Raw genomic sequence first — 12,447 nt, 5'->3', positions numbered from 1 at the left:
GCAGGAGGCATCCACGCTGGGTGGGGGGATTTAGCCCACATGTGGGAAGCTGCAGGTGAAGTGCTTTCCTGTTGCCCTCCAGCAAGCCGGAGACTTCATCTGCACCGTCTACCTGGAGGAGAAGAAGACGGAGGCAGAGCAGCACGTCAAGGTGAGTGGTGGGGTGGAGGAGGGCGCAGAGAAGACAGGGACCTCACGTTGCATGCCCAAACCTCTGTGGTGGCATGGGGGGATGCTCTGAACTGGCACCTCTGTGGCGCAAGGGTGGCACGGCCCCAGGCACCAGCTGGTAGAGACGTGTCCCCTCCCTCTGTCCCTTCCTCCCAGATCCCGGCCACCATGACAGCCGAGGAGCTCACCTTCGAGATCCTGGACCGGAGGAAAATCGTCATGAAGGAGAAGGACTATTGGAGCTGCTTCGAAGTGAACGAGAGGGAGGAAGCAGGTTGGTGTGGGGGGCATGACGGTGGCGGGAATGGGGATGGGGACGGGAATGGAGATGGAGATGCAGGTGGAGGTGCAGATGGGGATGGAGGTGGAGAAGGAGGTGGAGAAGGACATGGAGGTGGAGAAGGACATGGAGGTGGGAATGGAGGTGGGGATGGGGTTGGAGGTGGGGTTGGAGGTAGGGATGGGGATGGGGATGAGAAGGCTCCCACGGGGACCGCACCATGGAGCAATGCCAGGACGAGCTCCAGGCGCTCGGGAGAAGCCGGCTGTGGCACCGCAGCTTTGCTCACCGCATCCAGGTTGCACATGGCCGAGCACATGAAAGGGCCAGAGGCTTGGGCCGGATCCAGAGGGCATCTCTGCATCCTTGGTGGGGGTGTCCAGGCTCTCTGGCCACCAAAGGGAGCAGCTCTGGGGTGTCCGTAGGCAGCAGCGAGCGAGAGCTTGATGTGAGCAGGATGAGACCCCGGCTCTCGAGGGCTGAGCGTGCCTGGCAGGGGGACAGGCAGGGTGCTGAGCCCGGCAGCACCCTGGGCATCACTGCAAGCCTCTGCTGAGACGTTTCGGTCCTTGCCAGCGCCGAGCCATCACGCTCAGGCTCCCCTCTGCAAAGGGCGGGTGCTGCTTCCCCGCCGCTGCTTAGCAGAGCACCACCCGGAAAAGGGAAATAAAAAGGACCCTCAGGCTGTGCGGCGGCTAAAATGAACCTAAAGTTGAATCTTCACCGATGAGCTTTCGTGAAACCCTCGACTGGCCTGTTTGAGATACCCCCCGTGCACGTTCCGCAAGCCCGCCTGCGGGTTGTGTACTGCCTGCAGCAGTCCGCGGCTTCCAAACGCGCTCACTTGGCTATTGCGATATCTGTGGGCTATTGCGATATCTGTGGGCTATTGCGATATCTGTGTATCCTTCCCGAGCCACCTTCCCGGCCCCGCGGGGCCCCGCCACTCACGTACCGCAGCCCAGAGGTCCCCTCCCCAGGGGACAATTAGTAAGCGGCAGCACCGTGAAATGAATCCAATTAAAAGGCGATGGCGCTGCGTGGGAGCTCTGCTCGGGGACAGGCAGGACTGGGGACACAGACCCTGCCCTTGGCGGGTGCCACCCCCCGGGATGCTGCCTGATCCCTGCCTGTCCCCCTGCCTGCCAGAACGGCCCTTGCACTACTCGGAAAAAGTCCTGCCCATTTTGCACTGCCTGGGGACGGAGAGCTACCTGGTGGTGAAGAAGCAGATGTCCATGGAGAACATGCTCATCTACCTGGGTGAGGAGCTGGGGGGGAGGGAGGGGTGGGGTGGGGTGGGATGGGGTGGGATGGGATGGGGATGGGATGGGGATGGGATGGGGATGGGATGGGGATGGGATGGGGATGGGATGGGATGGGATGGGATGGGGATGGGGATGGGGATGGGGATGGGGATGGGATGGGGATGGGGATGGGATGGGATGGGATGGGATGGGATGGGGATGGGGATGGGATGGGATGGGGATGGGGATGGGATGGGATGGGGATGGGATGGGATGGGATGGGATGGGATGGGGATGGGGATGGGATGGGATGGGGATGGGGATGGGATGGGGATGGGATGGGATGGGATGGGATGGGATGGGGATGGGGATGGGATGGGGATGGGATGGGATGGGATGGGATGGGATGGGATGGGATGGGATGGGATGGGGATGGGATGGGGATGGGATGGGATGGGGATGGGATGGGGATGGGATGGGGATGGGGATGGGGATGGGATGGGGATGGGGATGGGGATGGGGATGGGGATGGGATGGGGATGGGATGGGATGGGATGGGGATGGGATGGGATGGGATGGGATGGGGATGGGATGGGATGGGGATGGGATGGGGATGGGATGGGATGGGATGGGATGGGATGGGGATGGGATGGGGATGGGATGGGGATGGGGATGGGATAGGGATGGGATGGGGATGGGGATGGGGATGGGGATGGGATAGGGATGGGATGGGATGGGGATGGGATGGGGATGGGATGGGGATGGGGATGGGATAGGGATGGGATGGGGATGGGGATGGGATAGGGATGGGATGGGGATGGGATGGGATGGGGATGGGATGGGGATGGGATGGGGATGGGGATGGGATAGGGATGGGATGGGGATGGGATGGGATGGGGAAGGGGATGGGATGGAGTGGGATGGGGCCAGGGAAGGGAATGGGGATGGGGCCAGCGCCAGGTCCCTGCCAGTGCTGGCTGGGCAGGATGCTCCCTGTGCTGCCGCCTGCGGCCCTGCAGAAAATCCCCAAGGGATCAACCATCCCAGGGCCGCATCCTGCCTGGCCGTGCAAGCGGCGTGGGCACCAGCCCAGTTAGCACGTGACTGGGAGCCCCCCGATACCGGGTCGTGGCCGGATGCTGCGCCCAGCGCAGCGGGGGAGATGGTCCTGCCTGCCCTGCCTGGGCTGGGAGCAGGCAGCAGGCAGCAGGCAGCGGGCAGCAGGCAGTGGGCAGCAGGCAGGGCGGCAGCACCGGGGGGACTGTGCAGCAGCCAGTGGGCTTCAGCAGGGGGGGCGACGAGAGGGGGTTGCCCTTGCTATTGTGCTGCGGGACCGGGTCCGGGTCCGGCTGCGCCCCGCGCCCTTCCTGGGGGCCCTGACCCCCCTGGGGGGCCGGAGCCGCTCAGGCGTGTGCCCCCAGCCAGCAGAGTGGGTGACTGCAAGCACGGCATGATGAAGTTTCGGGAGGAGAGGAACCTGCTGGGGCTCGGCCTGAGCACCGGCTTCCACGACCGCTACTTCATCCTCAACCACAGCTGCCTGCGCCTCTACAAGGAAGTGCGGGTGAGCCCTGCCTGCTGGCTGCCTGCACGGCACCGCTCCCTTCCCCTGCCTTCACTTTCCTTCCCAGCTGTGCTGCGTTGTCACCCTGTGTCGGGAGTCCCTGAGGACCCACGTGGGCTGGCACCGCACGGGCATCGCAGGCAGCGATGGGGCTGGTATCACACAGGCATCGCAGGCAGCGATGGGGCTGGGATTGCAGGCAGCGATGGGGCTGGTATCACACGGGCATCGCAGGCAACGATGGGGCTGGGATTGCAGGCAGCGATGGGGCTGGTATCACACGGGCATCGCAGGCAGCGATGGGGCTGGGATTGCAGGCAGCGATGGGGCTGGTATCACACAGGCATCGCAGGCAGCGATGGGGCTGGGATTGCAGGCAGCGATGGGGCTGGTATCACGCAGGCATTGCAGGCAGCGATGGGGCTGGTATCACGCAGGCATTGCAGGCAGCGATGGGGCTGACCCCAGCAGTGCCGTCGCTCTCCCAGACCCGGAGCTTTCCCGGAGCAGGTCCAGAGCCGGGTCCGAGTCAGTGCAAGGACTCAGGAGGGGGACGCTGGCGTCCCGGCTGTGCTGGGACATCTGCCCCCCGCTCACCGGTCCCTGCTCCCCCCGCCCCGGCTCCCCGGTCCGACCCGTGCCCCGTGCCCGCCGCCATCCCCCGTGCCCTGCCCGTGGGCAGCGTAGGGTCTGCGGGGAGGTGGCCCCCTCTCCTCCCGCTGTGGCTCGTCCCCCACGTCTGCTTTAACCCCCCGTCCTCTGTTGAACAGAGCCTGAAGCAGCGGACCCCCCCCTTGGAGAACGTGAGTAGAGGAGCCCGGGGGGCTCGGCGGGGCACGCGGGGGCTCCGGTGCCTCTGCCCTTACAAGGCTGCCCGGGGTCACTCCCAAATCCAATCCCGCAACACGCCTCTGCCCGTCGCCCTGCGCCCCTGGCTGCGATGGGGTGCTGCCCCCGGTGCCGCCGTCCCTCCCCGTTAGCCGCCAGGGATGCGTCAGCTTGGCCCCCCGTTATCCGGGGTCCTCCGATTTGGGGGTGTCGCTGCCCCTCGCTCCGGGCAGCTGGAGACGGGGACGGGGAAGGGGCCGGTGCTGCGGGGAGGGATGGGCTGAGCTGGCTCCCCATCCCGCGGGAATTGGATTGGGCTCTTGTAAGTCACGCCGCTTGCACGCGTACGCGGGCGGGCAGCTGTGGCGGGGGGTCCCCCCGTCGTGGCACCCACTGTCAGGGCATGGCTCGTGCGGCACGGCGAGGTGCGGCTGGCACCGGGGTGGCGGGGGGGAGGGAGCCGTGGTGCCTTTTGGAACCGTGTGCCGGCGATGGGCGACGCCTGGGCCAGCTCGCTGCCGCGGTGCCGGCCACGGGGACACCCCGCTTTCCCCCGGCCCCCCTCTTGGGAGGCTGCTGGGTGCGGGGGGGGTGTGCGGCTCACAGCCAGCACCCCGGAGGATGCTGTGGGGCAGGGGGGAGCCCCGCACAGCCCGAGTGGGACCCGGGGAGGAGCTGGGGCACCCGTCTTCATCCACCGCAGAGAGGTGCCCGCCTGCCGTGCCGTGCCGTGCCGTGCCGTGCCGTGCCGTGCCGGTGGGATGGTTGGGATGCGGTCAGGGCAGAGAGCCGGCGGCAGAGCAGGGCTGGGGCCGTGGCCGTGATGCTGAGGAGGGGCGTGACGTGTGCGTCCCCGTGGGGAACATCCAGCGCCGGGCTCTGCAGACCCCGCCACAAGGCACCAGGGCTGGTCCCAGCTCTGAAGGCAACCGGCACCATCTCTGGGGGACCCCGCGGCGGGGACAGGCCACCTGTGTCCCCTCCCTCGGCCACGGGCGATGGGCACCTGCTCTGTGGCAAGCTGAGACCTGGGCTGAGCCCCTTCCCCGTCACCGCGTCCCCACCACGGCTTCTCCTCCCTGCCCGCCGAGGGGACGAAAACCCACCCTTGGCATCAGTGTGGGCTAGCGTGGGTGGGGAGGGGGGACAGGGGGCTGGCGGTGGCCCTGCAGCCCCCAACCCACGGCCGGGCCCCTTTTCCCCCAGAGCCACAAGCCGGAGAAGGAGTGGCCCGTCAGGAACCTGAAGGTCTACCTGGGCGTTAAGAAGAAGCTTCGGCCCCCGACGTGGTGAGTGGCAACATGGTGTCCTGCTGGGCTGGGAACGGGGATGGGAATGGGATGGGATGGGATGGGATGGGATGGGATGGGGATGGGATGGGGATGGGGATGGGATGGGATGGGGATGGGGATGGGATGGGGATGGGATGGGATGGGATGGGATGGGGATGGGATGGGATGGGATGGGATGGGATGGGATGGGGATGGGATGGGGATGGGATGGGGATGGGGATGGGGATGGGGATGGGATGGGGATGGGATGGGATGGGATGGGATGGGGATGGGATGGGATGGGGAGGGGATGGGATGGGGATGGGATGGGGATGGGATGGGGATGGGGATGGGATGGGGATGGGATGGGGAGGGGATGGGATGGGATGGGATGGGGATGGGATGGGGAGGGGATGGGATGGGATGGGATGGGGAGGGGATGGGGATGGGATGGGATGGGGATGGGGATGGGATGGGATGGGATGGGGATGGGATGGGGATGGGGATGGGATGGAATGGGGATGGGATGGGGATGGGATGGGGATGGGATGGGGATGGGGATGGGATGGGGATGGAATGGGGATGGGATGGGGATGGGGATGGGGATGGGGATGGGATGGGATGGGATGGGATGGGATGGGGATGGGATGGGATGGGATGGGATGGGATGGGGATGGGATGGGATGGGATGGGGATGGGGATGGGATGGGGATGGGATGGGGAGGGGATGGGATGGGATGGGATGGGGAGGGGATGGGGATGGGATGGGATGGGGATGGGGATGGGATGGGACGGGGATGGGATGGGATGGGATGGGGATGGGGATGGGGATGGGATGGGATGGGGATGGGGATGGGGATGGGATGGGGATGGGATGGGGATGGGATGGGGATGGGGATGGGATGGAATGGGGATGGGATGGGGATGGGATGGGGATGGGATGGGGATGGGGATGGGATGGGGATGGAATGGGGATGGGATGGGGATGGGGATGGGGATGGGGATGGGATGGGATGGGATGGGATGGGATGGGGATGGGATGGGGATGGGATGGGGATGGGGATGGGATGGGGATGGGATGGGGATGGGATGGGGATGGGATGGGATGGGGTGGGGATGGGGATGGGATGGGGATGGGATGGGGATGGGGATGGGGATGGGGATGGGATGGGGATGGGATGGGGATGGGATGGGGATGGGGTGGGGATGGGATGGGATGGGATGGGATGGGGATGGGGATGGGATGGGGATGGGGATGGGATGGGGATGGGATGGGGATGGGGATGGGGATGGGGATGGGATGGGATGGGATGGGATGGGGATGGGATGGGATGGGGATGGGGATGGGATGGGGATGGGATGGGATGGGGATGGGATGGGATGGGATGGGGATGGGGATGGGGATGGGGATGGGGATGGGATGGGGATGGGATGGGATGGGATGGGGATAGGATGGGGATGGGATGGGGATGGGCTGGTGATGGAGACAGGGCTGGAGACAGGCCCAGGGCTGGGGCTGGGGCCAGGGACGGAGCCAGGGACCAGGATGGGGACGGGGCTGGGGACAGGGACAGGGACAGGGACAGGGACAGTTCTGGCTGCTGGGACACATCTCGTGCTGGCCGTGGCTCCTGCCAGCAGATGTCAGAGCAGCCCCGCAGGACGGGTGTGCACAGGGACCGGTCGTGTGTGGGTGTGGGGTGGTGTGTGGGTGTGTGTGGGTGTGTGTGCGTGTGTGTGGGGGGGTGCGTGTGTGTGGGTGTGTGTGGGTGTGGGGGGGTGTGTGGGTGTGTGGGTGTGTGTGGGTGTGTGTGGGGGGGTGTGTGGGTGTGTGTGGGTGTGTGTGGGGGGGTGTGGGTGTGGGTGTGTGTGGGTGTGTGTGTGGGTGTGTGTGGGTGTGTGTGGGGGGGTGTGGGGGGGTGTGTGGGTGTGTGTGGGTGTGTGTGCGTGTGTGTGGGTGTGTGTGGGTGTGTGTGGGGGGGTGTGTGGGTGTGTGTGGGTGTGTGTGGGGGGTGTGTGTGTGTGGGTGTGTGTGGGGGTGTGTGTGTGGGTGTGTGTGGGGGTTTGTGGGTGTGTGTGGGTGTGGGCGTGTGTGGGTGTGGGTGGGGGTGTGTGTGGGGGGGTGTGGGTGTGGGTGTGTCAGTGTGGGTGGGTGTGGGTGTGTGTGGGTGTGGGGGTGTGTGGGGGTGTGTGTGCGCGTGCAGGTTTGCCTCTGGGTGTGCACGCATGTGTGTGTGCGGGGGGTGTGTGTCAGAGTCTGTGTGCACAAGTGTGCGTGTGCATAGGTATGTGTGGGTGTGTGCACGTGGGTGTCTGCGTGCGGGTGTGTGCATATGGGTGTGTGCGTGTGTGTGCACGTGTGTGTGCATGTATGTGAGTGCGTGCATGTCAGCAAGTTGTGTACGTCTGTGTGCACGTGTGCATGTATTTGTGTGCGTGTGTGTAACTGTGTCCATGTGGGTGTGTGCATGCATGTCAACGTGTGTGCGCGTATATGTGCGTATGAGTGCATGTGCATATGAGTATGCATGTGAGTGTGCATACGGGTGTGTGCACGTCAGCAAGTTGTGTAGCTGTGTGTGCACGTGTGCAAGTGCATATATTTATGTGCGTGTGGGTGTGTGCATCATGTCAGTGTGTGTGCGTATGAGTGCGTGGGCATACGTGGGTGTGCATGCACGTCAGTGAGTTGTGTACGTGTGTGTGTGTATGTGCATGCGGGTGAGTGTGTGCATGTGGGTGTGGGTGTGCATGTCAGCCTGTGCGTGCACGCGTGTGTGTATATGAGTGTGTGTGCATGTTTGTGAGTGTGCGTGTGGGCGTGTGCATGCAATGGGTGCACACGCACAGGTGGGAACACGGGCATGTGTGTGCACAGGAGTGTGAGGGACGGGGGGTTGCAGGGACGGGGGGTTGCGGGGATGGGGGGTTGCAGGGATGGGGGGTTGCAGGGATGGGGGGGTTGCGGGGATGGGGGGTTGCAGGGACGGGGGTTTACAGGGATGGGGGGTTGCAGGGACGGGGGGTTGCAGGGACGGGGGGTTGCAGGGACAGGGGGTTGCAGGGACGGGGGGTTGCAGGGACGGGGGGTTGCAGGGACGGGGGGTTGCAGGGACGGGGGGTTGCAGGGACAGGGGGTTGCAGGGACGGGGGTTTACAGGGATGGGGGGTTGCGGGGACAGGGGGTTGCAGGGACAGGGGGTTTACAGGGATGGGGGGTTGCGGGGATGGGGGGTTGCTGGGGCACTTTGACACCTGGAGTGCTGGAGCCGGGGCCGGGCAGCCTGGGGGGTTGGCCTGCAGGTTTTCCCCTCTCCCCTTCCAGCTGGGGCTTTACGGTCTTCTACGAGAACGAGAAGCACGAGAAGCAGCAATGGTAAGGGAGGGGAGGACACGGGACGCTCAGCTCACCCCCAGGACAGACAGACGTGCTGCCGGGGCGGCCGCCCTCCATTGCTGGCACGCGTTTGCCGTGGGGACGCGACGGGGATTTCTGCGGGCAGAGCCTGGCTGGGGGCCCGCGGACCCGCTCGGGGTACCCCGGGGGTCGGTGGTTGTCACCCTCGTCCCCTTCCATCCCCTGGGGTCTGCCAGACCTCGTGCGAAGCAGCGGGCCAGGGTCCCGGCTCCGTCCCCGACGGTGCCTGGAGCAGACGGGTGCGGGCAGAGGCGCGTGGCACATCCCTCCCCGCTGACGCCATGTCCCCGCAGGTACCTTTGCTGTGACACTCAGGCCGATCTGCGGGAGTGGTTCGCCACCTTCCTCCACGTCCAGGTAGGGAGCGGGCGCGGGGCTGCGGGGCGGCAGCGCCGAGGGGCGCCGGGCTGGCACAGACCCTCCGGAGCATCCGCGCATCCCGAAATACCGGCATCCCGGTGCAGAGGAGAGGTCCCTGGGTGGCCAAAAACCGAAAAGCCGGTGTCCAGCCCCCGCTCCAGCCCCTGTCCCCTCTGTCCCCAGAACGGCGGGTCCCTGTGGCCCTCGGAGAGCTCCAAGGTGCGGGCGTCGCGGTCGCAGCAGGACTCCAGGTTGGGTAACATCTCCCTCATCCCGCTGCGGGGCAATGAGAGCGAGATGAGGAACAGTGTGGCTGCTTTTGCTACTGACCCGCTAACCGTGAGTGAGAGCGGGGCGCCGGGGGGGTCCCTCTGCGCGGGGCCGCATCTCCCCTGCATCACACGCCGGGAGGGGGGGGGGGTCCTGTTCCCCAAACCTGGGGTGGGGGGGTGGGGGGGGTGTCCCCCCCCCAGCATCAGGCTCCGGTCACCCCGGAGAGAGCTGGAGGGGGTGGGGGGGTGATCCCTTGGGTGCCCTGCCCGGCATCGGGGCAGGGGGTGGTCCCCTGGGTGCAGGGGTGTCCCGAAGCGTGTGATGCGGGAAGAGGGGGATGCTGCCAGGCTCCTGATTTTACCCATAACGGGGGTTTTCTCTGAAACACCCTCCTGGTCACAAATCAGCCCCCCCCCCCCCCCATCCCGTCGTCTTGCTCTGTCTGTCTGTGCAACAGCCGTCCTGGCCCGGGGGCTGTTGCACGCCCGGCATCCCCCCATGCCGGTGTCGGCCATGGGTGTCGGAGCCTTGCTCAGCCACGGGGCCTGCCGGTGCCGCCGGCCGGTGGTAGGACGGAGCTGCTCTGGTTCCACCGTGCCCGAGCCGATCCCTCGGGCTCTCGTTGCTGTTATAAACCTGAGGACGGGGCGGGGGGGGGGGTGTCCCACCGTCGGCATCGGTTGTGCGTCACCCAACGGTGATCACCCCAAGGGTGCCCGAGGGCGGGGAGCAGCAGCATCACTGCCGCGGTGCCCCCCCCGGCTCGTCCCGGGTCTGCGGGGGAGCCCTGCCCCAGGACCCCCACCCAGCTCAGGTTTATAACGGGGGGGCAGCGGGGAAGCTGTGCTTCGCGGTGTGCGTGTGCCGGCGTGCGAGGCACGGCCCTCCCTGCCCGCTCCGTGCCCGCTCCTCCCGTCCGGGCTCGGCCCCCCCTGCAAGCTGGCAGGGGGTCTCTGCACCCCAAGGGCCGTGGAGCAGCGGCTGGGGGGATCTGGGGTGAGGGGCCAGGACCCCACGGCTCCCAGGGGGTGGCACTGGGGGTGTCCCCCGCCAGTGCCATGCTGGGGGCTCCGGGGTGGGGTGGGGTGGCTGCCACCGCAGTCCCCTGTGGCGGCTGCTGGGAGGCCGTGCCGGGGGCACCGCGGAGGAGGCCGAGGACTAACGGGGACCTGTCTGCTCTCTGTCCCCAGCTCCTGCGGAACGTCTGAGCTGGAGGCCTGACACGCCGGGTGAGTGTCCCTCCCTGCCTGCACCCCCTGCCCGGGCCTGGCGTGCGGGCAGCACGGGCAGCGCGGGTAGCGCGGGCAGCAGGAGGTGGGAGCCGACGCTCCAGCTGTCCCGCTGCCACCCCGGCTCGGGGACACGGGCACACGCATGCGTGCACGGCGGTGTTCCCCCACGCGTGTCCCCCCTGCAAAGTGGGAGGGGGGGCGGAGGCGGCAGCCCCATCCCCTTCCCCAACCCTCCGCTCTCTTCTTGTGCCGCAGGTTCGTCCGCAAGCGGGGCCGCCCTGGGGGAGCCGTGCCAGCCCCGCACCCCGGCACCCGCCGAGGGTCCCGCCGGCTCCGGAGCCCCCGCCGGGCCCTCTCGCCTCCCCGCACGGTGACCCACGGGCAGCCAGGAGGGGCAGAGGCAGCGAGGCCACCCACCCGCCGGCGCAGCGGGTCTCGGGAGCCACGGCCAGGCAGCCCACCCGACCCCGCGCCCCGCGCCCCGGCTGCTTTCGGCTTCTGCTCCGAGCTCCGGGCGGAGAGGCAGAGCCCAGCCGGGCGTCCCGGCACAGCCGCGGGATGGGGGCTGCGGCCGGGGGCTCTCGCTTTTCCCCCTTGTCCCTCTATTTTCAAGTTTTTCTCCTTAAAAATGACAAGGCAGGCGGGAGCAGCCCTTCCCGTGGGATGCACGCCCGGCTCCGGGCACCGGCATCACGGTGCTCCCATCACTCCAGGGGAGGGGGTGCCCCTTCCCCGGGGTCCCCTCCATGCTGGGCAGGGCGTCAAGAGCCTCTGCATCCCCCCACACTGGGGAGGGGGTGCGTCCGGCCTCTGTCCCCCCCGGCTCCAGCCTCTGCTGGAGGGGGGGGGACAGGGTGGGGGGGCGGCAGGAGCTGTCCCCGCTTCTTGCTGCTGCCTCTCGACGATATTAAAGGTCTTGGGGAGACAGTGTGGGGGTGTCCAGGTCTCTGCTGGCCACGCGGGGTGGGTGGCCGGGGCAGGGGACAGCGGGAGCTGGTGAGCCCATGGGTGCAGCGGGACGACCCTGGATCCAGTCGCTGGGTGCTCATGAGCTGCTGGGTGATGCCATGGAGAGGGCAGCGAGCTGCTTTTGGGGACACGGCAGTGACACCCTGGTCCGACGGTCCTGCTGCGCCGAGCCCTGCCCGTGCCGTCGTGACACCGTGCCAGCGCCGGGACGTGGGCGCGCCGGGATGGGAGGCAGCTCCCAGGGTGGGCGAGCGTTTGCAGTTCCCCTGCCTGCACCCGCAGTCCCGTGGCACCCTGCAGGGTGCCAGCCAGGGCCGGAGCGGGGGCTTGTTCCTTCGCAGGGAGGTGGGGAGCAGCAAAGGGGGTCCTGGGGGGCGGGAGGGCCGGGTGGCGGGTTGGGATCCGTGCTGCACTGCCACTGCGGGTCACTGGGGCTGGGGGGGGTCAGCGAGACGGGCACTGCCCTGGGCACTGCCAGGGCCACCCGCCTGGGGCTGCGTGGGGCCGGTGCGGGGTGCTGGGTGCAGCGTCTGCCTGCCAGGTCCTGCTCGGCGATGCTTCGCACAGCCCCGGGCTTGCTGCGCCCACGGCCACCCTGTGCTGCACCCACGGCCAAGCCCACCCTACACCCACGGCCAAGCCCACCCTACACCCATGGCCAAGCCCACCCTACACCCACGGCCAAGCCCACCCTACACCCACGGCCACCCTGTGCTGCACCCACGGCCAAGCCCACCCTACACCCATGGCCAAGCCCACCCTACACCCATGGCCAAGCCCACCCTACGCCCACGGCCAAGCCCACCCTACACCCACGGCCAAGCCCACCCTACA

The 12,447-nt window shown here is 67.3% G+C and overlaps 1 protein-coding gene across 8 annotated transcripts in view; it reads left to right on the top strand.

The window, feature by feature from the left end:
- ARAP1 (ArfGAP with RhoGAP domain, ankyrin repeat and PH domain 1) overlaps positions 1–11,572 on the top strand; it is a 45,646-nt gene extending 34,074 nt beyond the window's left edge. For 3 of the 8 annotated variants that reach the window (XM_075742688.1, XM_075742695.1, XM_075742691.1), the window contains 11 exons: positions 83–151; positions 328–445; positions 1,601–1,714; positions 3,120–3,262; positions 4,033–4,065; positions 5,297–5,379; positions 8,687–8,737; positions 9,073–9,136; positions 9,323–9,478; positions 10,603–10,641; positions 10,900–11,572. In XM_075742688.1, the coding sequence (XP_075598803.1) occupies positions 83–151; positions 328–445; positions 1,601–1,714; positions 3,120–3,262; positions 4,033–4,065; positions 5,297–5,379; positions 8,687–8,737; positions 9,073–9,136; positions 9,323–9,478; positions 10,603–10,620 (849 nt within the window). In that variant the 3' untranslated portion in view covers positions 10,621–10,641; positions 10,900–11,572. Of the gene's footprint in view, positions 1–82; positions 152–327; positions 446–1,600; positions 1,715–3,105; positions 3,263–4,032; positions 4,066–5,296; positions 5,380–8,686; positions 8,738–9,072; positions 9,137–9,322; positions 9,479–10,602; positions 10,642–10,899 lie in introns of those variants that run through there. The other 5 variants (XM_075742689.1, XM_075742692.1, XM_075742690.1 and 2 more) reach the window with 4 other exon arrangements.
- The last annotated feature ends 875 nt before the right edge of the window (positions 11,573–12,447 follow it).

Source organism: Balearica regulorum, chromosome 1 (genome assembly GCF_011004875.1).
Source record: "Balearica regulorum gibbericeps isolate bBalReg1 chromosome 1, bBalReg1.pri, whole genome shotgun sequence".
In the NCBI taxonomy this organism is placed as follows: Eukaryota; Metazoa; Chordata; class Aves; order Gruiformes; family Gruidae; genus Balearica; species Balearica regulorum.
The sequence above is the reverse complement of the archived record's forward strand: the minus strand, read 5'-3'. Positions and strand labels throughout refer to the sequence as shown.